This window comes from Oenanthe melanoleuca, chromosome 3 (genome assembly GCF_029582105.1).
Source record: "Oenanthe melanoleuca isolate GR-GAL-2019-014 chromosome 3, OMel1.0, whole genome shotgun sequence".
NCBI classification, from domain to species: domain Eukaryota; kingdom Metazoa; phylum Chordata; class Aves; order Passeriformes; family Muscicapidae; genus Oenanthe; species Oenanthe melanoleuca.
The window spans coordinates 38,741,013-38,767,531 of NC_079336.1; the positions used below are offsets into that span (position 1 = coordinate 38,741,013).

General features: G+C 53.0%; 1 protein-coding gene across 1 annotated transcript; it reads left to right on the forward strand.

Moving 5' to 3' along the window:
* The first annotated feature begins 18,437 nt into the window (after positions 1-18,437).
* Positions 18,438-25,503, forward strand: PRDM13 (PR/SET domain 13). The gene is made up of 4 exons (XM_056488401.1): positions 18,438-18,578; positions 20,353-20,484; positions 20,583-20,703; positions 24,038-25,503. The coding sequence occupies exons 1-4, from the start codon at positions 18,438-18,440 to the stop codon at positions 25,501-25,503; spliced, it is 1,860 nt and encodes a 619-aa protein (XP_056344376.1).
* The last annotated feature ends 1,016 nt before the right edge of the window (positions 25,504-26,519 follow it).

The following is a 26,519-nucleotide window of genomic DNA, read 5'->3' on the forward strand; positions in this document are numbered from 1 at the left end:
CACGGCCTGAACACTGCCAGGGATGGGGCAGCCGCAGCTGCTCTGGGCGGCCTCTGCCAGGGCCTCACCACCTTCACATGGAGAGAATTCCGTCTCTATAGCCAGTCCAAACCTGCCTCTCTCAAAGTAAAAACGCTGCTTCTCCAATAAGAGCCCTATTGTAAGCAGCCAGGAAGATCCAGAGCTTACTTGTCTTGTGCTGTCTCCACCTCACCTAAATTTCTCTTTAACTTGCCTGTTCTCAAGTTTTCACGGCTCAGTTTGCTCCATGCAGGAATTTTCCTAATTGGAGAGAGCCTGTAGAGGTATTTACTTAATAGCTATAAATTTAAACCATAAACAGGAAGTACATGGGGCTGCTTTCTTTCCATGCTCTTTCCTGTGGTGGCTCTCAGCTTCTTAGTGGGATCTGAGATGTATCAACAAACGTATTGAGATATGTCAATATACACACTTGAAAACTTGGCAACAGGTAAGTTAAAGGGAAATTTTGGTTGTCTCTAGGAACAATGAGGCAGAGAGGGAAGATGCACGGGGTAAAATGGTGTCATGCTTTGGAAATTACATTCTCGAAGGTCGTGTTCACACTGAAACTACTCCAGACCCCACAACTCAGACACTTCCCCATCCCCTTGTCCCTCCCCTGTGGGTGGCTGGAGAGCAGAATTGGAGGCACAAAAGGTAGAGATCATGGGCTGAGAGAATAATTTGCTGGAAACAGTAATGAGATAAGAAATGAACAGTAACAGCAACAGTACTAATGAGAGAGCATGCAAGAAAACAAAAGTTTGTTGCTCACCCTGCGGAAATCCCCATCAATGCCCACCCGCTACCTCTGCAGTGCTATCCCAGCCTGCAGGTGAGGCTTTTTCCTGCCCTGTCCCTGGAAAATGACATGAGGTGGCATAGAATAACCTCTAGGTCCTGGCCCTCGCCTCTCCTGGCTACAACAGAAATTAATCCTGTCCAGGCTGGAACCAGGATGGATGGAGACGATGGTATTTCTAAATGCCTCTGCTGGCAGAATGAGACACCATTCTGACATGCCAGAGAGACTCTAGATTTGAGACCCTGTTTATACATAGGAATGTGGAGGAAGGAGGTAGAGAAAAAATATTTTGCCTACCCTTTACCTTTCCCTTCTCAGTGCAAACAAACACAATGGAAACCACAGGTTGAGTTTGTGGGGAGTCTGTGAGGGGTCTCTGACTTTTCACCGGTCTCCAAAAAATATCCAGACTTTGCAGGGTATGGGAAAAGGAGCACACTCTGCTGTGTGTCGATGTCACGAAGAGGTGAATCAAATTGCCAGCAAATGCCCTGGATCACAGCCAGTAATAGCACATCACACACAGCATAGCACAGCACCAAGGAATCAGCAGAAATACAGAGGCTGCTGTATAACAGAGAAGCATGTCATTGACTCACTGAACATATTAGAGCAACCAAAATAGCAGCAAACCTCATGCTTCTGGTTATCACATCAACTGAGCATCTCTCCTTTTCTTCACCATCTTTCTCTACCTGACCCCAGTCTTTTTCTTGCTTTTATTTAATACCTGTGTTTTGTTACCTGGTGATTTGGGCTTCTGCAAAGTCAACAGCTGGATGAATATGAGCCAGCTGTGTGTCCAGACGACCAAGAAGGCTGGTGGCATCCTGGCCTGTATCAGAAATAGTGTGGCCAGCAGGACCAGGGCAGTGATGATCCCTTTGTACTCAGCACTGGAGAGGGTGCACCTCAAGTGCTGTCTCAAGTTCTGAGACACTGAGGTGCTGCAAGTTACCCAAAGAAGAGCAGCGGAGCTGGTGAAGGGTCTAGAGCACGAGTCTTACAAGGAACAGCTGAGGGAGCTGGAGTTGTTTAGCCAGGACAAAAGGAGGCTCAGGGAAGACCTTAACATCCTACAGCTTCCGTGAAAGGAGGTTGTGGCAAAGCAGTGTCAGTTTCTTCTCCCAACAAATAAGAGATAGAACAAGAGGAAATGGCCTCAGGTTGCAGCAGGGAAGTTTTAGGTAAACTTTCTTTACCAAAAGGGTTTTCAAGTGTTGGAACAGGCTTCCCAGGGAAGTGGTCGACTTACTATCCCTAGAGGTACTTAAAAGATATGGGGATGTGGCACTTGGGGACATGGTTTAGTGGTGGACTTGGCAGTGCTGGGTTAAAGTCTTTTCCAACCCCAGCAATTCTATGATTTTACACTGCAGTATGGCAGGAAATCATTAGTAGGGACTGGGCAGGAGATTTACCATAGCTATGATTAATACCATTGCTGCACTGCACACTGGGCATGGGAAACAGCCCTGCTTGCCCTGGGACTATGGGGGCTGTCTAATACTGCTGGAATGAGAGCACTTGGCAGCACAGACTCTTGCCAGCTCCACTCCCAGTCTGTCTTTCTCCCAGCAGGACAGACATCCTTGCATGATCCCATTTCACAGCACTGCACTAGACCACACTAATACCAGAGCTATGGAGAAGGAAACTCTCCCTGCTCCACAGACCCAAAACCAGAGAGAAACAAAGACTCCTTGGGGTACACACTGCCCTGCTCAGCCACCCTTCTGGTGCCCTACAAGGGGACAGACACCCTGCCATGCTGGAGATCCTCCCTGCCAAATGGCACCCAGGGGGTCCCAGTGTTTTGGAGGAAGGTCGGGTCATTCTCAGCCCTGCAGCATCCCTTGAGCAAAAAGGCAAAGATTCCTCTAGAATGGGGCATGCTGGGGATGCCCATTGCCAGGCCAGGAGGCCTGCAGCTGATGTGAACCCACAGTGCAGAGGGGCTGATCTCCATGTGTGGATGCCACTACAGCTCCATCTCCCAGGAGACCCAGCTGGGAGATGCTTTCTTGGGCAGGGGCATGGCAGGGGGCAGACAGGGCAGAGCTTGTTCCCTTTGACATTGCTTTTGAACCTTTCTTGTCCAGGAGCTGTGTGGAGGATCGCTTTATTTACCATGTCCTCTGTGTGTGTGTCAAAACAAGCAAATGAAGATTTCATGACACAGATGTTCAGAGCTGCTGTGTGTGCTGATGTCTCCTGATCAGCCTCAGACCTGGCTGCTGCTCTGAGGGACATCCAGATATAGGATGAAAAAATCGCAGCCAAGAACCTGCAGGTAAAATTATACTTTGTCATATTTGTGAGATGAAATTATCTGTCAGCTCTTGCTGATCTCTTCCCCCTCTGCCCCCCTAATAAAAGCCATCACAAACATCTTGAATATACTTAGTACTCCATTGCTAGATATAAATATACACAGGCTAGTTGGATAGATTTTTTCCCCCTCAAAAATGCTTCTTCCAATCCACATCTTATAAATAGCATGATAAATAGGATCATACATGGTCAGTTTTTTGTTCATGGGTCCTCCTCCACAATTGGAAATACAATATTTTCTTTATCTCTTTCCCATGGATGCATACAAAAACAGTCTTTGCTGATACTCTCTCAGGTTTTTCACATGTTTACATATTCATCTAATAACTGGAAACAGTACATATCTTTTCACAGATCTGACAATAAGCGTTCTTGTTTGCCCTCTGCTGTTTAATATCCCCTCAGGAAATGAATGAGTGGTACAAAACCAGATTTACTGACTTTAATCAAGCTTCCACAAAACATGCTGAGAATGTGAGACATTTCAGGGAAGGAACAGGGAAAAGAAGTGTAAGTGGAATTGAAAACCCCTTCCAGCTTATGTTATGTCACTTCTAATGGAAGCCTTTGTTATGATTTCACTAAGTTAGGTAATGTGACAGTTGTCCGATATTTTTCCCAATAATGGTGGTCTTTTAGGCTATATTTTGCAACAAGCGAGGTGGATTGGAGGAGTGGTGACCCTGGATGTGACCCCATGTGTCAAACCAGCAGGAAGTAGCCACAAATAATATTTATACATATGAAATAAAAATTCAGCTGCTCAGTAATGCATGCATCTAAACATAAGGATCCCGTTGTTTTGAATGACAATGTCAGGGGCAAAGGATTTATCTTGGAGAATTTTTTATTTGAAGCACCATCACACACACTTCTCCTTCCACACAAAAGGCAGACTCCTGCAGAAGCAACCATTTAATATTTTATGTAGAACACATTCAAGATACTTTCATTAGATGAGGGAAAGACCTTGGAATAATGAGTTTGATTTACAACATGAAGATAAATAGCAAGGGACAGAGGTGCTATTAAAACCCTGTGTTGTGAGAACCTCTTGATGAGGATGGATGGTTCAGCCACCTCCTACTGACCTTTGCTTAAAATAATTTTTAAAAATCAGCATTCCTACAGAGTAGCCTGTTATTTCTAAGGGTTTTCCTTTCTGGGTCACAGACACTGGCATTTAACCCCATCTCCTCTCAGTAAAACATGCAGCAGGAGCATATGCAGGATGGAGTATCAGATCAATGTTATGTTGGTTTGATTTTTTTTCCTCCTCTGGTCAGCTTGAAATGCATCCTCCACTCTAATTGCTCGGGCTTTCCATGCAGGGAGTAGCCTGTGGGTCTGGATCCTGAGCAGCCCACCCTGCCCAGGCTGAGATGGTTATTCAGGCTGTCTTTCAAACCCTGGGAGCCACACAGATCAACCTGCAGGCCAGACACCCATTCACATGGGGCTTTGTCCCATCAGGGAGGGCTTTGCCTCCAGGAAAAACCAAGTTGCCAGGGTCACTCCATTGGAGCCCTCTACTGGAACATGAATAATGGCCTGAGGGTTTCTTAGGTAGCTTGCACCTCACAGGGAGAGTTTGCCTCTCTCTCACCTCTTCCCAAGCATTCAGTTAAACAAGCATTAAGCAGTTATGGACAATGAAAGGCTTGCTGAGAAATCAGGAGGCTGACCACAGCTGCTGCCCAGCCAAGACAAAAGACTTCTCTATCCTACTGGCATCCCTGTGTGCCTCTCTGCACTCTAAACAACTTTTCATAGAATCATAGAATCATTAAAATTGGAAAAGACATCCAAGATCATTGAATCCAGCCTTTGACCAAACATCACCACATCAACTAAACCATAGCACAATCTGCCACATCCACTTGTTTTTTGAAAAGTTCCAGAGATGATGACTCCACCACTTCCCTGGACAGTCTATTCCAATGCTTAGCCACCCTTTCAGTGAAAAAATTCTTTTTGATGTCCAACCTCAGCCTCTCCTAGAGCAGCTTGAGGCCATTTCCTTTTACTGTGTCATTAGTTGCCTGGCAGAAGAGACCAGCCCCTACCTTACTTCTACCACCTTTCAGGCAGTTAGGGAGAGTGATAAGATCTCTCCTGAGCCTCCTTTTTTCCAGGCTGAATATCAAGCTCTCCTCATGGTTTTCTCTCTAGACCCTTCACCAGCTCTGTTGCACTTCTCTGGACACACCCCAGCACCTCAATGTCGTTCTCATAATGAGAGGCCCAGAACTGAACAAGGACTTGATGTGTGGCCACACCACTGCCAAGAACAGGGGGACGATCCCTTCCCAAGTCCTGCTGACCACATTATTGCTGCTACAGGCCAGGATTCCATTGACCTTCATGGCCACCTAGGCACATGCTGGCTCATGTTCACCCAGCTGTTGCCTAGCACCCCCAGTTCCTTTTCCACTGGGCAGCTTTCCAGTCACTCTTCCCCCAGGCTTGGGGCTTGGGTTTTTTGTGACCCACATACAGGGCCCAGTACTTTACCTTATTGCACTCCATAGAGTTGGCCTTGGCCCATCAATCCAGCCTATACAGATCTTTCTGCAGAGTCAGCAGATCAACACTCTCACCCGACTTAGTGCTCATCCACAAGCTTACTGAAGGTATACTTGATCCCCTTGTACAAATCATTGATAAAAATATTAAACAGGACTGGCCCCAAAACTGAAGCCCCACTACTGACTGGCCATCAGCTGGATGCAACACCATTCACCACCACTATGCCCAGCCAACCAGCCAGTTCTGAACCCAGCAAAGAATGCACCTATCCAAGTCGTCAGTTGCCAGCTCCTCCAGAAGAGTGCTGTGGGACACAGTATTGAAATCTTTACTGGAGTGCCAGTAGACAACACCCACAGCCTTTCCCTCATCCAGTAGGTGGGTAACCAGGTCACAGAAGGAGATCAGGTTGGTCAAGCAGGGCCTGCCTTTCCTAGACTTGCACTGACTGGGCCTGATGTCCTGGTTGTCCTGTACATGCCAAGTGATGGCACTCAAGGTAATCTGTTTCGTAACCTTCCCTAGAACCGAGGCCAGGTAGCAGGTCTGTAGTTCCCCAGATCTTCCTTATGACCCTTCCTGTAAATGTGCATCACGCTGGCCAACCTTCAGTTTTCTGGGACCTCTCCAGTTAGGCTGGGCTGATAATAAGTGATGGGGAATGGCTTGTTGAGAAGAGAAGGAGAAAGCAAATCTGCCTCGAGGGTGTAGATTTTTGCACTGAGCTCTTGGCCCTTCCAGGGGAAATGATCCTTCTGTGAAATGGAAGTGGCTTGCAGCCCACCCCCCTACAAAACAGCAGGGATGCTCCTTTGCTACTCCAGGCTTGCAGAGGGGCTTTGCCCACTTCCACAGGACCTTTCCTTCCTTTCTTACTATTGTTCCAAAACCTGCATTTCCCCCTGCAGAGCAGCTCCTCCACCTTCAACCCGAGCCTCCCGCCATTGGAGCAGTTCTGTCGCTTTTATTAACTCAAATAAAATGAGGAACGCTTATTTTCTTGCTTGACTCGGTCCTGTGGGACCTCGGGAGTCGGATTTTCTGCACGACTTCGCGAAGGTATTGGGTAACCTTGAAGCAACCCGGCAGGCGGGAGGGGGTTGTGGCTCCTGGTGAGCACAGCAGAGCCTGGCCCGAGGAGAAACCCACCCCCTTCCTCAACAAGCCTCTGACATTACAGGAGAGAAATGAGCGGAAAATAGAGAAGCGAGTTAATTAGCTGCATCTTCTCTGGATCACGCTTGAGAGACGTTTTTACAAAGGCAGGCTTCACTGCCTTGCTCTATCTGGTAACGAACATCTTCTCTCCAAGTCAGAAACTCAGAGGGAGTTTCTGGATCTATATAAGTAAAGAAAAACTAAACAACCGAAGAGAGAAAATCTATCCCTGCCCCGTTATATAATTCCGTGTCTCCATTCCCCAGGACGGATTTTATATATGGGAAACACACACATATATATCTTATGCACATCTTTTCCACCCGGCTTTGCGGGCTCCCAAAGGGAGTTTGAGAATCTGCTGTCATCTCGCCCCAGGTTGAAATGGTCTCCAACGCAAGCCGCCTCTGGGGCCGGCCGGGCGGGACAGGGATACCGCCGCCTGCCCCCCGACAGCATCCCGCAGTCTCTCCGCACAGTGTGCGCGGCTGCGCTGCGGCCCCGCGGCTCCGGGCCGGCTTCTCCTGCCACGGACAGACTGCGGGGGGAGCGCCGGTAAGGTTCATATTTATAGGAGTTGAGAGACACGGAGAGCGGGGCTCGCTTTGACCGCTGGCCAACGGGGCGGGGTGACAGCTTCAGGTGGGCTGTGATGAAAATCCAGGTATTTCCTCTCCTGGGACCTCATCCCAGGTGACAAGCGTATTTTTGATTTCCCCAAATTCGAAAAAACATACTTTTCTCTTTCCAAGGTTAAGTACTGGAAAATCTCAGCGCACCGGCTGCGAGGCACCCAGACTGTAGAAGGAGCTGTCCTGTCTCAAATAAAAGCTGTCCGAAGTTGCGGGTTTTCCACAGATCGGGCAGGGCAGGGACACAGCCCTCAAGCCGCAGTGCCAGCGGGTGGGACAGCTTGGTGCGGCGTTGGCAGCTCGGTATCCGGGGATGCGGCCGCCTCGGGGGCTGCCTGGAAGGCTCAGACGGGATGACTGGAAGTCAAGTATTCCTTCTATGAGGGCTTGCGTTTGCAGAAGGTCCAGTTCCACACTCATCCGAAAGCACTTTCTGTACCTGGGGGTGAACCCTAAAGCCCGGGGCTGACACGGACTGTTGAAAACCTTTTCTTACCGCTAACTCAATATGTGCAGTCGATTTTTTTTTTTTTTCCCCCCAACTACCGCGGGACACGGGTTTAGAAACAATACTGGCAAGTCCTTTCTCAGGCAGAATACCTATACGGCGGGAATCCTAATCCAGCTTTAAAAGCAATGACATAAAAGAAGGGATTAGTTCGACTCTGATATTTTGAGCTGAGCAAAGCTCGATTCAAATTCCGTTCTAAGTGTTAATTCCACAAATAATTTAAGGAGGTCAGCTTATTAAAAAAGACCCCCGCGCCAAATACCAAGCTGTGATAGAAATATTCCAAAATAAATAAGATTTTTCCCTCCTAGCTATGGAAGAGCTAACCCTTCTATATGTGTGTGCCCGAAATGTGCCCTTGTTTTTCCGTGTGAGAGATGCAGACTAAGACAGAAACTTTGAGGTTAATCTGCCTTCTTCTTCTAAATACATATTTGAATATTTAGACTGAAAGATGGTGACACTGGGGAAGCTGAGGGCAGCGGTCCACAGGCGATTGGGCAAAAAATACTGAATAATTTTATTTAGATTTTAATAGCACAAACAATGAATAGAAAGAACAACATTACATCTGCAGACTGTTATGAAAAATTGTTTTTGACAGATGACACCTACAAGTTTCTTTGGTCTCATAACTCCAAATCTGTCAAAAATAATGCATATTTCAGCATCAGAAAATAAACAGGAGAAAGAGAGCTGTTCTTCGTGGTGTACTTGATAAGCCCTAGATAATGTGGTTTAACCTGCGGTATTCAGCATATGTAAATCTGATATTTTCTAGTATTGCAGATCTTTATTTGGTTTAAAAAATATTAAAAAATAAAAAGAAAAAGGAAAAAAGAAGAAGAAGAAGAAGAAGAAGAAGAAAAAAAAAAAGAGATAAAAGTCAAGTCACAGGGACCAGAGAAAGACCTTTCAGTTTGTCAAATTCATTAATTAGAGAGCTGCACATACTAGAAGATGCGTTTTCTTGCTCTGCTTCCCGCCCCCACCAACAATTTTACCATGAGGGAATGTTTACCAGAGTGTAACGAACAGTTTCCGATGGCTGCATTTTTGCTAAAGTTCTATTTTTTCCTTCTTGCTGATAGTCGTATCTTGAAAAGTCATATCTTCAGCATAAAACGCTGAAACCCTTAACAACATTATATGCGCTCATTAGGAAGTCAGCCCTTTCTCCTACTCGCTGGCAAAACCGATCTCTTTCTCCATTTACACTGTTACCAGCCAGCCAGCAAGCTCTGCCCTGCTCCCTGGTGCCACTGCACTGAGAGATCTTCCTTCCAGCAGCTTCCATTTTTTCATCCCTTTCTTTCTTCCGTGCCAGTGATTTATTTCCTCTGCCTCTCCTCAGATCAAGCGCTGGATTCGGCGGGAGCCCAAGAGGCGAAGCCACCACCGCTTGCACCTCCTGGCTCCCGAACCGAGGGCATCCGCCGCGGGAGCGGGCATGGCGCTTTTCCCCGCCGCGCCCAGCTCCCCGCTCCTGTCCACTGATGGCACTTGCTTCTCCCGAGGTCTTTGGCATCCACCTACAAAACAAGCTCCAGCTACGGCTTTGCTGTTACTGTACTATATCTGTGCCCCTCAAGGAGAATATTTACAGAAATTAAATGTCTTGTTTTACAGCTGCAATTCTTTTGTAAACACAGAGCTGATTTTAAAAGATATTAACGCCCCCCCACCCAAGCTCTTCAGGAAAATGCAAGAAATTCACATAATTCTTTTTTTGCCTTGAGCCGAGCAGAGCACGGCAGAGAAGTCCTCTGAGGATGAGGAGGGGAGCTCTGCGGGATGGGCTCTCTGCCTGCGTGCTTTGGCTTCTCCTGTCGCTGCACAATTTCATCCCTGGAAGAGATTCAGGGTCTGGCTGGAATCTATCAAGCTGTCAGAACGGATAGAGACAGTCTATGAAAATGCTCAGAGAAGGGTACTCGCACTGTATATTTTAAAACCCCAAACAATTAAAGCCTAGGCTTAAATAAGAAGCCAATGCTAGGTTGCCTGCCTAGAGGTGGAGGGAACCTGATTTGAGTGTTTCAACCGCTGTCTTTACAAAGCCTGACTCAGAGAAAGCTCAGATCAAAATATAGCTACATGAATTTGATTCCGGGGGATATTTCATGCTGGAGGACGGGGAGGGAGGGAAGCACCCCCTGTTTCCTCACCCTGCTGCTCCCAGGAACGCAGGAACAACTCGGCGCCACGCAGACTTTTGCAGATGTTTCCTAAGGCATCGGTGCTGCATACGTTCGGTAACCTTTGGCTTTTCCACATGCTTTTCAATAAATAACAGCCTTGTCTCTCAGGGACGGTCAGGAACGGGAGGACGGGCCTTCATCCCTGCTCTCTTATCACTAAAACCATGGGAAAAAAAGGATCACAGTGACTCCAGCATATCGATTTATAAATAAATCCCTGTATGTGTTTACACATAAACATACTCGGGTGCGTGTGTATTGACTCGCAGGCAAACCCGCATCCTTGCTGTCTCTGAGATGCCTGCAACACTTACGGATGCTGTAGCTGTAGACGATTGCGCGCAGCTCAGTTTGTAACCGGAGGAGCAGCCTCCAGGCAGTGGGGCCTCCTGGATATCCCTTCCACAGGCACCTCGAGGGTCGGAGGAAGCCGGAGGCAGAGCTCCTGTTCCCCGCCCTGGCACTGGGCCGCTTTCTTCTCAGAGAGGGGCCAAGGTTTGGCTCGGCAGGAACAAACACGGTTTGTCCCGGCAGGGCCAGGGCTGTGCTGGCAAACCCGCCCGGTCACCCGCTCCGAAAGCTGGGACAGCTCTGCCGGGTGGCGCGGGGATGCCCTTTTCTTTTTTATTTAAATATCGTAGACGTCTCGGGGCGGAGGCACGTCAGGGCTGGGCTTTTCTCTTTCTCTCCTGCCCTTAGCCAACTTTAGTTTCTGCGAAATTGTGTCAGGGGCTTCTACCGGCCTCAGCGGGGCCCCCTCGGCACGGCTGCCGTGCCCCGTCCCCCGCACAGCGCCACGCACGACCGTGCCCGCCTCTCTTTGTCTTGCAGGAATACGAACGTCGGGCACCAGGCGGTGCGGGAGGAGACTCGGAGCCGTCTATCAGTGTCTTCTAAACTAGATCTTCCACTTCCCAAGAGCGGTATGCAGGGGCAAACCCACTCTAGAGAACCGACTTCAGTCCATGATCTGAGACTTCAGCAATATCTGCTGTTAAAGTCCTAGCGCTGCTTTCCAGGCCAGCCGAACCTCGCATGTCACGTATCAAGCCCTGTTCCACTCTGGGAATGGGGCACCATGCCCAGGAGACTCACGGGACACTCCCCATTTCCTCTCCCCACGCGGCCAGCCCCACGGGATGTGGGGAGGTGCCCGCATAAGTGACCAGCGTGACCAGGTGGCGGGAGCAGGACCTTTCCCACCGCCACGAACAAGCCTACAGGTAGCGCAGGGCATTTTGCGCACGGAGGGAAAACCCAGCTCAGCATCACCACAGAAAGTCGTGTCTGTATCTCCCCGGGGATGCCCAGCTCTGCTGGGCGCTGCGGGGACACGGGCCGTGCCTCCAGCCGGGTTCTTCGGCGCAAAACCGCCCCGTCGGGACGATGGCTGCTTTCCAGAGGAGAGGGGAGAGGGTGAGAGCAGCAGGCTGGTCACCAGCTCTCCGTCATCGCATCGGCACAGAGTAGCCTCTGCAAACAAAGGCCAGTTGCCGTACAGGCTCTTTTCTGTCTGACTATGGTGGGATTAAACATCGTCTTTCTGATAACAGCAGAGTTTAGAAATCGCTCACCTAATTATTAATTATTTTCTCACCACGTTTTGGGCTACTTCACCCCGACAACCTCACACACGGGATAGTCAAGTGTGGAGGCCAGGCCTGAGCTTTGGTGGTCGCCTCTCGCTGTGGTCCCACGAGCACAGAGTCCGCAGCAGCTTTGCGATGCCGGGGCTGCTAAGGCACGGCTGACATGCAGACCTACAGACGAACAAGCAGGGCAGTAGGTGGATATGGATGTGGAGCAGCTCTGGGTTAAAAACATAGACTGACGGAGTGGTTTGGGTTGAAAGTAAACCTTTAAAGATCATCCAATCTGGCCTGTGGCATCTTCCACTACATCAGGCAGGCCCGAGCAGGGAACCCTCGGCCATCCCTGCTGCAGCAGGACGGCATCCCAAAAAACCTAATTTCCCTGATGTCAGCCTGGCCTGAGCAGGCAGTGGTGTCTGCCTGAGACTTGCATCTCCTCTCCCTACCTCCCTTCCCCTCTGGGAGCCCGTTCTTCAGGCTAAAATCACCCAAGAGTGTTTTTTTTTTCCATGAGCTTTTTCACTCCCGTGTAATCCCCAGGGTTTCTAAACCCGAAAACAAGCCGAGCACGAGAAAACCTGAGGCTTGCTGCCCTTCCCTCTGAAGGGAAACTCGGGGCCGGGGCTCTCACCACTGCCCACCACTGCCAGTCCTTGTGCCCAGCAGTTGCCACGCTGGCAGCTCCACAGAGACATTAAACTGGTCATTTTCTGAGTCTCCTTTATTTCCTCAGTTTCTCCCTGAAATCTTCATAAATTCCCCTTTTCCAGGGGGAGTGTCCAGGCGGGTGGAAGTCTGAGCACAATGAAACCTGAGAATTTCTGTCACTCTCTGCATATGGTCCGAAGTGCTTTAATCCCAATTAGGGGCGGCTGACACACGGTCCTATTCATCCCAATCAGCTCTTGAATACATTTGCCTAGAAATGAACTTCACAAATAGACTTTCTCCTAAATGTGCCCAACAGCAAGGAAAATCGAATTGAGGCAGGGGCTCATTCTGAGGCGATCGAGGGAGAAAAGGTATGAATTTATAAGGTACACCGAAACATTGCAATTCAGCAACAAGTTTACTGACTTTTATTTGCACCATGTCAACCGAAAGAACCAAGAGATACGGTGGGGGTTGCGGGAGAAGGGGAATACGGTTAAAAGGCAACTTTAGACAGACTTTGAATACTTTATGCGGCAAGCTTCGCCTCCAATTGAAGTTGGGCTAAAAAGAAAAAAAAATCTCAGCCTCTACACTGGAATTTTTAACGAGCACAAAACGTGTTTGAATCCGATCTGGGCTGACGCTCGCGATTAACAATACGAATACCAAATCGAGCTCTTGTCATCTGCCCGGATTCCCATAGAACCTGAATTACTATTCAAAAGCCGCTTTAATATCCCACCCGCATCTCGTCTGCACCGCACAGCTGGTCGGGGGCAGCCGGCCCGGCCGCAGCCGCTCGGTCCCGCCGGTCGGCACCGCCCGCCCGCAGCACCGGGCACCGGGCACCGGGCACCGGGCATCGGGCACAGAGCACCGGACACCGGGCACCGGGCACCGAGCACAGAGCACAGAGCACCGGACACCGGACACCGGGCACAGGGCACCGAGCACCGGGCACCGGGCACCGGGCATCGGGCACAGAGCACCGGACACCGGGCACCGAGCACAGAGCACAGAGCACAGAGCACCGGGCACCGGGCACCGAGCACCGAGCACCGGGCACCGGGCATCGGGCACAGAGCACCGGACACCGGGCACCGAGCACAGAGCACAGAGCACCGGGCACCGGGCACCGGGCACCGAGCACCGGGCACCGGGCATCGGGCATCGGGCACAGAGCACCGGACACCGGGCACCGGGCACCGGGCACCGAGCACAGAGCACAGAGCACCGGGCACAGGGCACCGGGCACCGGGCACCGGGCACAGGGCACCGGGCACCGAGCACAGAGCACAGGGCACCGGGCACAGGGCACTGGGCACCGGGCACAGAGCACAGGGCACCGGACACCGGGCACCGGGCACCGGGCACAGAGCACAGGGCACCGGGCACCGGGCACCGGGCACAGGGCACAGGGCACAGGGCACAGAATACAGGGCACCGGGAACAGAGCACAGGGCACAGGGCACAGAGCACAGGGCACCGGGCACCGGGCACAGAGCACAGGGCACCGGGCACCGGGCACAGGGCACAGGGCACAGGGCACCGGGCACAGGGCACCGGGCACAGAGCACAGGGCACAGGGCACCGGCAGCGCCGCGGCGGGGCGGCAGCGGCTGCTGCGGGCGGCGTCACGGGGCAGGAAGGAGAGGGAGGGGAAGGACGAGAACAGAGGAAAGGGTGGGAGAGAGAAGGGGGTTTGAGGAAGAGCGGCTAAAACTAGAGGAGATGAGCGAGATCAAGGAGAAGATACTCGGAAACTGCGAAAGAGGGGGAAGGGAAGGGAAGGGAAGGGAAGGGAAGGGAAGGGAAGGGAAGGGAAGGGAAGGGAAGGGAAGGGAAGGGAAGGGAAGGGAAGGGAAGGGAAGGGAAGGGAAGGGAAGGGAAGGGAAGGGAAGGGAAGGGAAGGGAAGGGAAGGGAAGGGAAGGGAAGGGAAGGGAAGGGAAGGGAAGGGAAGGGAAGGGAAGGGAAGGGAAGGGAAGGGAAGGGAAGGGAAGGGAAGGGAAGGGAAGGGAAGGGAAGGGAAGGGAAGGGAAGGGAAGGGAAGGGAAGGGAAGGGAAGGGAAGGGAAGGGAAGGGAAGGGAAGGGAAGGGAAGGGAAGGGAAGGGAAGGGAAGGGAAAGAGGAAGAAGAGAATGAAAAAGAGAAAGGAAAAAGCGCGAAAAGATAGAGACGTTCAGACCATACTGGTCTCTTCGGTTTAATGTGGATTTCCATGTTTCAGGGTATCAGCAAACCTCCCCTCTGCCCTCCGCCCCGTGCTTTGCATCCCTATCCACCTGCCGCGGAGCCTGGCGGCCAACTCGGGCAGGGACGGGAATCTCGGACCGTCCCGTCCCGCAGCCCGGGGACGGCAGCCCTGTCGGGGCAAAGCCATTTGGGAAAAAGGTCACCCCGGGAGCCGCCGGCTGGGCCGCCCCGCCGGAGTATGGCCTGCTGAATGAACTTGCAGCATTTTGTTCCAGCCTCCGCTGCGGTGCTCTGCGGCATAATGAGCCGGGCCCTGTATACAGGCATTCATGCTGGTCTGAATGTGGTGTTGAACCTTCTCTGTGCCGGAGCGGTTTGATGGTTTGAATGGAGCTCCCTGGTGGGACATTGCTCTCTGCAACTGTGCCTCTTTGGATGACTGTTGTTCCTTAACATTCATGCCTCATTATGGGGCAACCTGTTAAATCAGGGAGAACAGTGTGCCAAAGTGTTACTCAGGGGCACCGGCAGTTCAGCGGTGGGCATAAATAAGGGCCGCCAAGGAAAATAACTTTCATCGCATCTCTGGGCAAAAGTGATTTCTCTTTAATGGTGCCTCTAGTAGCCCGGCTTAAGTATATAAAGAGCGATAGTGGAATGTTTTGATTGAGTCTAAACATTGTCTTTGAATAAAGCTGAAACCATGTAATTAATGTGTCTTTTTAATAAGGGACAATACGGTCGTTCAAGCTATTTAATTTCATTTAATTTTCCATCCCATTTGCTCCAAAGGCTGCTTTTACTTTTAACACCCGGCCTTTCATGCTGCATCTTGCTCCAGTGGGCACATTAGATCGGTTTCACCCTTCCTTTTTAGGGAAGGAAAAATAAAAGAAAATGTGGTTCCTTTCCTCTTTTGTGGACAATTTATTTCACTTGGGGAACTTCAACTTTGAGCCACAGGACAGAATAAAAATTGGAGAACTGGTGTGAATGCTTCCAGAGCAAGGGCTTTTCTTCTCTGAGTGGATGGGAACCAGCCACAATCGGCTATATTAATAAATAACTTTCCTCACAGTCGGCCTTTACATGGTCCTATTGATAAAATTGTTCGCGTGTCGTTCACGCTTTTTGACTCATTAAGGCCTGGGAGGGAGCGGCTCCCGAGGCGGAGCAGTAGGGTACCTTGGTCGCCTTAAAGGCCCTCTCTCTACCTCTGCGGCTCTCGGAATTCCAAGCCGGTCTCATCCTCGAATGGCCAGGCCAGAGGTTACAGGGACATGTTCATGGCTTAAATTTATTGCTCTCAACTTCTTGTTTATCTTTTTTTCCCCATTCATGCCGCTGATCAAAGGGGTCATCTTCAGTTCCCCACATCCTCTCCCCCCTCCTCTTCCCAGCCCTGCCCAAGTGAAAACGAGCCCACCCCTGCTCCCGGGATAGTCCCTGGCGTTGCACCCCGGAGAGATGCGATCGATGGTCACCGATGCTGCAGGGGGAAGGCGCGGGGTGGGGCAGGCGCGACATTTATCTCGCGTGCGCACCAATACGGACCATTCCTAAAAATACATTCACAGCCTACGCGGACTCAGTGCCGGCCAGCAGCCCCCGGAGCGGCGGTGCCTTCCCGTCCTTGTCCCCGTCCCTCGGCGGTGCCGCCCGTCCGCGGGAGCCCCGCGCCGCGGGCAGCGCCGGGGGCGGGACGGGCCGCACGGACCAGCCCTGCTCTCCCGCCGCTCTGCAGAGGCGCTGGCGCTTCAGGGCTCGCCCCGGCCGTGGCAGCGGCTGCCGGTGCCCCGGGAAGGCGGCACCGGGCGGGCTGGCAGCTAGCGGCGGCCAGAGTGGGCAAATATCATCGCAGCAGCGGCGGTGACTTGCCAGCTGAGCTTTCAGCGCTCCCCGGCGCGGTGAAGGGCAGGGAGGGGGGAAAGAAGATGTTTGCGACCGCCAGCTGGTGAGACGTGCCGGTTCAAAATCGCTCCGGTTCCCCGTGCGCATCCCTGTGGCCTTTGCTCTCACGGTGCCACTCGTGACGGCGGCAGACAAATCCAGAGTAAAGCTCCCACACACAGTCACATAGAAAGCGACGTGCCAAGGTTTATCTTGCAGAAAGCGAGTTACTTGAGGAGAGCCCGCTCAGTTACCTGGCATCTGTCGGCAGATGTACCTCTAAGTTTAGCTTTTTGGCTTTCCTTCTGTAATTTATTAGGGCTGACTATTACAAAAACGCTACGGGGGTGGGGGGCGGGAAAGAAAGAAAAAAGTTAAAATAAAAAAAAAAAAAAAAAAAGCTCCATATCTGCGATTATTTCTGAAAGCAGTGGATAAAATCTCATGTGCAACTTGTCCAAAGGAGAAAGGTTTAGAAAACTTCTTTTTGGAGTGTTATGAGGCATGGAGGAGGGAAAACCTGCCAGCAGGAATTAGACAGGAGTATAAAAGCGAAAGTGGAAAATTGAATTTGTTAGTGTCCTTGGTCTGACAGCCACATCTGAACTGTTGCATGCACTTAAGAAATAAGTAGCACACCATTCCTTTTCAGATCCTGGAAAATTCCTGGGACATTTATCCAGCCTGAATTATAAGATGACTTAATCCTAGCACTTCGTTGTATCTTAATTAAAATATTTATGCGAAGAGGAGGGACATAGGCGCACACTCTGTTCGGATATTTTCGTTCTGGCTTTATTTAGAGTTGCTTTTTTGCAGGTTCCACCTCCTAAAACGGTTTCGGTACAAGAGATTTTGCGTGTGGGCGAGGAACTTGTGGATGTATTAAAGGAGGAATCCAGCTTCACACTGTTTGCTAGATATCTGTGTTATCTGCGGGCCGTGCCTGCCTGTTTCCTGGTGGTTATGTCTCTATTTCCTCCTGTCTTTATTTCTTAATCGCACGAACTACAGACAGCTTCCCCAGCAATCGCAGGTGCAGCGGTTTGTGTTTTACAGCGGCTACGGCGGCTCATATTTTGTGCTATTCATCCTCCTTAAGGATCAAAGCTCTTCTGAAACAGATTACTGGCCTGAAACCAAACCACTGAAATGGTAATATGGTCGTTCTTAAAAAAAAAAAGTGTAGGTATTTTCTGGTGTTTTCCCATCAAGTACCTGCCCAATTTCTGTATGGCACACGCCAGGAATCAATAGAAGTTAACAAGTCCTCAAAACATTCCCCATCTCTTTGTTTAATCTCCTTTACAATAAAGCCAAGGGAAGAGAATTAAAAATCTTTGAAGTATATTAAACCTCAAAAGGCTCAGCCAAGTAGACTTAAAATAGTCACTTATTTTCCAAAACTGGTTTGTCGAGGAACAATAAAAGGAAGTAAAATTTATGGAGAAATTATACAGTGGATTTGTCACTTAAAATATCGTAACTGTCTCGGGGACAATACCCCATGCTGAGGATTAATGGTCCCTCCAGACCTTTGATTCACCAGCGCCTTTTCTTTGCCCTTGACAAATTGGATTTTTAGGAATGGGAAGGTCGCCTGGCCCATTGTCTGCCAGCCATTCACTCCGCCTGATTATGCAGGAGGGTTAGGGAAAGGCTCCATGTGACCCTCTTGGATGGGACTCCGCAGCTGCTCGAGGAGCCAAACTCTCTCACCAAACTCTGCGCCCCAGAGCATCCCCCTGCCAAGGGGTACCCCTCCTGCTCCCGTTGAAAAGCCGTCATCCACACAGCGCCGCGTCACTCTGCGGGCGGAGATACGCCTGTGCTCATCCTCCCGCCGCCTGCCGCTGTCACTCCGGCCCCCTTAAGTACTTGGGGTTCCCGAGCGCTCACACCCAGCGGCAGCGATGCAAACCAGCAGGGCTCCGGCCATCAGCGTCAGCGCGGAGAGCTGCATCCCGGCTGGGCTGCGCCTGGGTCCTGTGCCGGGCACCTTCAAACTGGGCAAGTACCTGTCAGACCGCAAGGAGCCAGGACCCAAAAAAAAGGTATTTTCCTACGGTCTCTCCTGCACCGCTGGACCTTGATTATTCGTTGATGCGGGGGAAGCCGGCTTTGGGAAAGAGACTGCTCTTCCCCCATCTCTCTTCGATCCTCCCTTCTTAGAGCGAGCCAGGAAAGCAAAGAAAAGCATTTCAGAACGTCCTGAGATGTCTCCCCGTGGTTTTGGCAGGAAAGCCTGGCGGCCCGTGCCCTTTCCCTCTCCTCCCCAGCGCCGGGGTCCCCAGCCCGTCCGGCCTCCGGGGCGAGGCCAGAGGACACGGGGCTCTCCCGGAGGAGCGGACGCGCCGCCGCCTTGGACATAGACGTGCTGGAAGCCTCGCCTGAGCCCCGTGCCCCGTGTCGGAGGGCGCTGGTCCCGCCATCCAGACCTCGACCCCCGGGCGCTCCTCTCGCTGGGGCATTGCCCCTTTTCCTGGTAGAGCCAGGACGTGCCACAGCCGGCTCCTCGTTTCCGGAGCCCCGGCGAGGCGGGGGCACGAGGCAAAGCAGCCCCCGGGTTTTGGGTTTTGGGTTTTGTCCTGGGAAGGAGCAGGGCAGAGGCAGATGCACCGATTTATTACTGCGTTTGGTTCGGGTTAGTGCTCCCAATCCCTCTTCCCGGGCGCGAGTCCTTTGGCTTGGGCCTGAAGGCTGTGCGGGGCGAGAGGGCAGGGGCTACCCCAGAGACGGCGTCGGGGTGCAGGTCGCAGGTGTCGGGGAACCCCAGCGCAGCTCGACCTCTCCCCAGAGCCTCGGGGGAGCCTCTCCCCCGGAGCCGCGAGCAACCCGCAGCCGGAGCGGGAGGGATTACGGGCACCCGGCTACGGGCTCCGGGGTCACTCCATGTCCGAGCGAAGGAGCGAGGAGGAGGAGGCGGTGAAAGGCTTTCGCCCCGTCCATCAGGCTCTTCAGGGGGCTGCGGACGAGACCCCTCCTTTCGCCCCCCGGGCAGCCGCGGCTCACGCGTTCCGCTCTGATTTTTAATGCACTTTAATTGTTTTTAAACGCTCTGCCAGCCCACTCAAATTTATTTCTCATCTGGCTCCCTTGGTTTCTCGCTTTAGACTGCTTTGTTCCGATGACTTTTATTGCACGGTCATTCAGGGAATGGGCACTTCATTTTCTCTTTGTATGGGCAAGCAGATTATGAAGTATAGGGCTACAGGGACTTTGTAGCTAAGCAGAATCTTCTCCCCTTTCCCCCTCCCTCCCTATCTCCGGACAAGTCCTGCATGTCGCAGTGGTTTTGCACGGACTCAGAGACTGCACGAACTCTTAAAAAAAAATTTATATATATATATATATATATATATATATATATATATATATATATATATATATATACACACACACATATATATATAGTAGCTGGGTATTTAATATAGCGTTAAGCGAAATGTAACAGCTGGGAGTGGACAATGTGCGTTTGGATCAATGCGACCCAAGGGAAAAATCCCATTTTCCCTCGCCAGGCACGGAGTCTTCCATCCTTACCCCGCAGAGCTGCAACCCCCGCTAGGGCAGCCGCATGTCTCCCAAGGCACCTGCGAGCCGGGGAAAGTCCTACCCCAAGGTGGATGAGGATGGAAGCGTTAAACGGGCGGCAAAAGGAGACGCTCTCGCCTCTGCCTTCAGCTGCGATGCTCAGCCCCCTGCCTAGTGTGGGGGAGCAGGTCGATGGGCCAGGCAGAGAGGGCAGGCAGGGGGACGAGTAAGCTTTTTGCTTTCTTTGTGTTTCGTTTCACGTGGAAATGACAGCAGTGCGCCTGTTTTTTCCAGGTGCGGATGGTCAGAGGGGAATTAGTGGATGAAGCCGGGAGCTCAGCTCTGGAGTGGATAGGGTTAATCCGAGCTGCCCGAAACTCCCAAGAGCAGACACTGGAGGCTGTTGCGGATCTGCCAGGAGGACAGGTACCCAACTTACGGCTCCGCTCTGGCACTGCACCTCTCTCCGCCACCTGCCTTCCCTCTCAAGCCTCCTGAAGAAGTTTCCTTTCTTCCCTCTCCAGATTTTCTACCGGGCGCTGCGGGATGTCCAGCCGGGAGAGGAGCTCACCGTCTGGTACTCCAACCCTCTGGCGCAGTGGTTTGACATCCCTGTCACGGCCACGCCGACGCACGACGAGAAAGGTACAGATGCTGGCACTCATTTCAGAGCAGCTAAATTAAATGAAACAAAACAAACCCTGTTTAACTGACACCTTTGACGAGAACTCAAACTGCGGTAGGCAAACGTGGACCCTAAGAAAAATAAATGCCAGTACAGCTGTCGTGAATTCAATCTACCACCCTTTAAACTAAGACTCCATCTGCTTACATTTAAAGGGTGATCTATTAACTCGGTAGCATATAGAAAGGCCCCCGTGCGTCGAGTTTTTCAGTCATCGACCCGATTTAATGATTCTTTGATAGGCAAATGGGGTTTCTTTGAAATGGGTTGGTATAGTGAAATATAGTTGGTATGCGAGACAGCAAATTGGCTCAGAATTTTCTAAAAACATAGGATTTACCTTCCTTGCTCAGAGTTTCAGAGACTCTTTTCAGGTTCTTTTGGGGTAGATTTACACAGCCAAGACAAAACTGGGCGGTACTGGGCAGTCCCTGTAAATTAGAATACATTAGGTAAAAGTAAGTCGGCGTCAAATCACACTGAGATTAGGATATCCAAAGATGTTGGGAAGGGGAAGACACCCGTCTGGGACGGCTGGTTTCAATCTGCAGACCTATTCTTAGCTGGATTTACACCGATGTTAACAAAATGATAAGGTGGCAGCACATTAAAAAAAAAAAAAGGAGAGGGGGAAAAAAGACGAAACACTTTAGCGTTCACTTGTCGGGCTTCTCTGGCGGCGGCTACCCCATCCCTCTGGTCCTGGGTCCGGACGCTCCCTGGGGCATCAGCGGCCCCAGCTGCCTGTGGGCACTCACTCCCCTCCGGCTGAGCCCGCTCCGTGGGAGATGAGGGAACCCCAGTCGCTCCTGCTTGACTCAGAAGATCCTTCCTGGCGGTGTCCACAGGAAAGCGAGCGAGTGCACGATCGGGGCAGGGGCTGCCCCTTTCCCCCGTCACGGCTGGCCGCTCCGCAAGGTGATTGCGGTCCTGCCCGAAGGAATGGCTGCGGGAAAGTCAGGCTCTGGCTGTTGCATCTCATCTACTCGTGCCACGTGCAAGAGCCCAGATCCCTCCTTGTACGAAAACTACACCCGGAAAAGAAACTCTTGGTCACATCTCTGTCCCCGCCGCGTAGAAGGGCAGTGAGGCCATGGATCTGCCGAGGGTCACCCTCTCGAGAAGCCTGGCGAAGTTTCGGGAGCAAGGAGGACACGACGCTGGGTTGCTCCCCACTCCTGATTTTAGCTGTGGTTTGACCCAGCAGCCCTTGCTGCTGCGGGTACCAGCGCTACTCGGGGGAAAACGAAAGAGAGCTCAGGTCTGCAAGAGGCTCCCAGCGTGCGGCGTCTTCCTCGCCCCGTCGAAGAAAGGCTGATTTGCAAAGTGCCCCCACGGATCTGCGTCTTCGGCCACACATTTTCCAGACTGATTCATACAGACTCAGAAAAAGTGTATCAGCATGCTGAAATTCTTTTCTTTTAATGGTCATATACTGAAAAAAATAGCCGAAAAATCAAACTGAGCACTCAAACCCCCACCAACCGAAAAAAAGACAGTGGAAGAAATTCGTAGAGTTGCGGGTTTTTTTTTGTTTTGGTTTTTTTTTTATTTTTTTATTTTTTTATTTTTTTTTAAACGCAAAACGAAAAAAACAAACCAAATAAAAATTTTGGATTTCTTTTGTGTTTGACCCTTCTAATTTGGGTCACCATCGTGAGAAATAGGTGTTTTTTGGTGGGGGTGTTTTTGGTTTTTTGGTTTTTTTTTTTTTTTTTTTTTTTTTTTTTCCCCCCTCGAGCCGTTCTTGTTGAACTGGAGGTGAGCCGGGGAAGCAGCGGATCTCGGTGGTGGTCGGGAGCCGGTCCCGACCATCTTTTGCCGAAGATACCAAGGCTAAGCCGCGCCGCCGAAGAGACCTGCATAGGCAAACGAAGACAGCGAAAAGGAGTCTGTGGCCATGTTCCTTTCCATCCGTACCGCTCCTTTTCCATGCACGGCATCGTCCCGTAGCGCTGCCTCCCTGGGGCCCAGCAGACACAGTCCCGTCTCTCGCCCTCCTCGACGGGGCGAAAAACGGAGTCCAACGCCTTCACAGTGCTGCAGATCCCGGGATCGCCCCTCCACGGCTGGCGAGGAAAGGCTGCGCACGGCAGCCAGGACACAGGCGGCGAATACGCGCAACCGCGCGTGGTGCTTCCACGCGAGTTCGCACACCAGTTTCCCGCGGAGACCGAAGATTCCGTTTTCTTCCCGCAGCGGACATCGACGGATCCCTGTCAAAAGCCATCTCGGGGGCCTGATCATGGCCATCGCATCCACCCCAGCGACCCGCCCTCCAGGGTGCCCCGCCACCCCGACAGACGCGGGGTACGATGCAAGGTCTCATCCCGTCATCCCCCACGGGATTCCCTGGAACGTGAGGAGCTGACCCCAGGCAGGGAGCAGACTCTCATTTCCGTGCGGCACTTGGCCTCATCTTAGGTGTTTCGGCGCATTGAACTGGGGGTGAGGGTCAGCTGAGGACGGGCAATGTGGGCAAGAGACGAACGGGAATTTCAGAGGCTTATCAGCGTAGTCTGGCGGCTGGGGGAAAAGAGAAAGATGGGAAGGTACAAAGAGGAGAAATGAGAGGAAGGAAGGAAGGAAGGAAGGAAGGAAGGAAGGAAGGAAGGAAGGAAGGAAGGAAGGAAGGAAGGAAGGAAGGAAGGAAGGAAGGAAGGAAGGAAGGAAGGAAGGAAGGAAGGAAGGAAGGAAGGAAGGAAGGAAGGAAATAGATTCCTAGACAGACAGAAATGCCACAGAGGCGGCATTTCACCGTCGGGGCTAGGGAGACGCTCTTCCTTGGGGTACCCTCCTGGCAAGCAAGACCAGGAGGGGAAAAGCGGAGTCTGAGACTCTGCGGTGTCGGGCAGCCACCACAGCCGCGGCCACCGAGGTCTGTTCCGCTTGAGAGAAGTCGAAATGGGACGGGGCACAAAGGGCATTGTCCTCTGAAAGGGAACGATTACATATGGCCCATACATATCGGATATTGTCTCGCCGCGTAATGAGGGGCTCACGATCATTAGATTGGCCTTTGTTCGGTGCAGCCGACTCCCTGACATACGCTACCTCCTCCGCGAGCGCCAACAGATGGGCCCTCCGACAGACGACTCGCGTTAGCAGCTGCTCCCCCCGGCCCTACGGCGCCCCGCTCGCGGGAGCTCAGCCCGGAGCGCGCAGCGGCCGCAGCGCTCCGCTCCGCGGCAAAGCACGGCGGGGGCGGGACGAGGCGGAGGGAGCGCGGGAATGCGCGGGGAGGCGCGGGGATGCGCGGCCGCCGCTGACGGGTCTCTCCGCTTTACTCCGCAGGGGAGGAGCGGTACATCTGCTGGTACTGCTGGAGGACCTTCAAGTACCCCAACAGCCTCAAGGCCCACGTCCACTTCCACTGCGCTCTGAGCCACGGCCGGCCCTTCCTCCATCACGACCACGGCCGGCCCGCTGCCACCGCCTTCGGCCTGCCCCCCAAGGAGCTGCCGGCCAGCTCGCTGCGCGGCCACCCTCCGCCCGGCTGCGGCCCCCGGGAGGCCGTCAAGCGGGAGGCCGTCGCCGCCTCCCCGCCGCTCGCCAAGCCGGCGCTGCCCAAGCGGGCGGCGGGCAAGGAGGAGCAGGAGCGCGCCCTGGACATGAGCGTGGGGGCCGCCCGCGGGCCGGGGCCGCTGCTGGGGCCGGCGGGCGGCAACGGGCTGGCGCTGTGCCCCGGGGCGCGCTCGGCCTTCCGCCCCGCCGGGTCGCTGCGGGAAGAGGCGCGGGGCGCCGCCGCCCTCGGCTTCTCCAAACTGCTGGGGGGACTGAAGGCGGGACGCGCCGCCGCCGAGGCGCCGCCTAAGTGCGGAGCGCTGCCGGGTGAGGCCGCCCCGCAGGCGGCGGCGGCGGGGCTGGCGTGCGGCGGCGGGCTGCGCGCCTTCCCGCTGCTGTCGCCGCTGGAGGAGGCCTCGGCCTTCCGGCAGGTGGAGCGGGGGCTGCCCGCGGCCGCGCTGCCGCCCGCCCGCTACCCGCCGCTGCCCGGCGGGGCCCTGGAGCGCTTCGCGCTGCCGCCCTTCGAGGGGCTGAAGGCGTACGCGGGGGAGTGCGGGCTGCCGGTGATGCCGCTCACCGTCTACAACGGGGAGCTGCTCTACGGGGCCGCGCCCTACTACCCGCTGAAGCTGCACCTCGGCGGCCTCCTCAAGTACCCCGAGTCCGTGTCGTACTTCGCGGGGCCGGCGGCAGGTCTGCACGCCGCAGAGCTGGGCTCGCTGGCCAGCATCGACCGGGAGATCGCCATGCACACGCAGCAGCTCTCCGAGCTGGCGGCCGAGAAAGGCCGAGGGAGGCTGGAGGCGCTGCCGGCGGGGGCGGCAGGGGCGGCCGGAGGGAAACCCAAGACCGGGCACCTGTGCCTGTACTGCGGGAAGCTGTACTCCCGCAAGTACGGGCTGAAGATCCACATGCGGACTCACACCGGCTACAAGCCGCTCAAGTGCAAGGTCTGCCTGCGGCCCTTCGGGGACCCCAGCAACCTCAACAAACACATCCGCCTGCACGCCGAGGGCAACACGCCCTACCGCTGCGAGTACTGCGGCAAGGTGCTGGTGCGGCGCCGCGACCTGGAGCGGCACGTGAAATCCCGGCACCCGGGACAGAGCCTCGGCAAGGCGGCCGAGGACAAGAGTGACTCTGGCTACGCGCAGCCCGAGCAGGAGCAAAAGACTGACAACGAGAGCGACGTGGACGTCTGCTTCACCGACGACCAGAGCGACCCGGAGAGCGGCAGCCGGCACCGCGAGCAGTGATGCGGGAGGCGGCCGGGGCGGGGCGGGGGTGAGGGGAGCGCTGCAGCCCTCCCTCCCTATTACTCTGGGCTCCCGGGGCGGTCCCACGGGAGGCCGTGCCGCCGAGGAGCGCGGCTGGCGGGCAGAGCGGCCGGCGGGGCGGGCAGGGTGCGCCGGCGTGCCCGGGCTCCCTCCACAGCGTCGCCCCCGGCGCTGCAGCTGCGGTGCCGGGACAGGGGCGGGAGGGCGAAACCCTGGCGGGCCCGGGATACCGCTGGATAGGCACCGCATCGCTAAAGGCGCCTGCATTTCAGTGGCCATATATTTTTATTGTACCTTTGTGTCGAGAAAATTGTGCCTTTTGAAAACGATTTTTAAAATATGAGCTCTCCCATCACTCTTTCCAGCGGTCTGAGCCATGGGGCTCAGCAGCAGGCCCGGGTCTGCAAGCGCCTCTGGCACCTGTACACTTTATTTGACACCTCACCTGTGCTTTCTCGAGTCCTAATAAAGCAATACCAACAGCTTTTTTGGAAAGACAGAAAAAAACCCCAGGCAACAAAAAGCCACTCTTGCAGCATGGAAGAGGTTCGATTACAGGTGCACCATTTGATCAAGTTGCAATTATTTATAGCAGATAATATTTGAGTAACAAATGTAAAATAAATATTAAAAAAGCATGGCTCTAAAAGCACGCACTATATAATTTTAAAGGAAATACACTCTCTGTTTGGTAGAATACAAATGTGGTGTATGTTTGTTTTCTAATGAACGATGTACAGTGGATACAGTATTTTGGTCTTGGTTCCAGTTTGTCATGCGATTTTTTAAGAAAAGAAATAAAGTTACTGACAAACTACTGTTTGCCTAGTTGTTCGTTGAAGTGCTGTCAGCAGGATGTCGTGTTTCTTCACAATGCTTCTGATGATTGGAAGATCACATCCATCTGTATACATAGTCTTTGGGTAAAGCTCTAAACAATTTGCCCCTGATTATGTGGCCTGAGCATTTTCCTTCTCTCACTTAGCAAAACCAAA

Bases quoted from the DNA above. Each gene is read 5' to 3' on its own strand.
- PRDM13 (XM_056488401.1), top strand. From the start codon at position 18,438: ATGCAAACCAGCAGGGCTCCGGCCATCAGCGTCAGCGCGGAGAGCTGC. The intron at 20,485-20,582 runs GTACCCAACTTA...TTCCCTCTCCAG, and splicing joins CGGATCTGCCAGGAGGACAG to ATTTTCTACCGGGCGCTGCG. The intron at 20,704-24,037 runs GTACAGATGCTG...TTTACTCCGCAG, and splicing joins GCCGACGCACGACGAGAAAG to GGGAGGAGCGGTACATCTGC.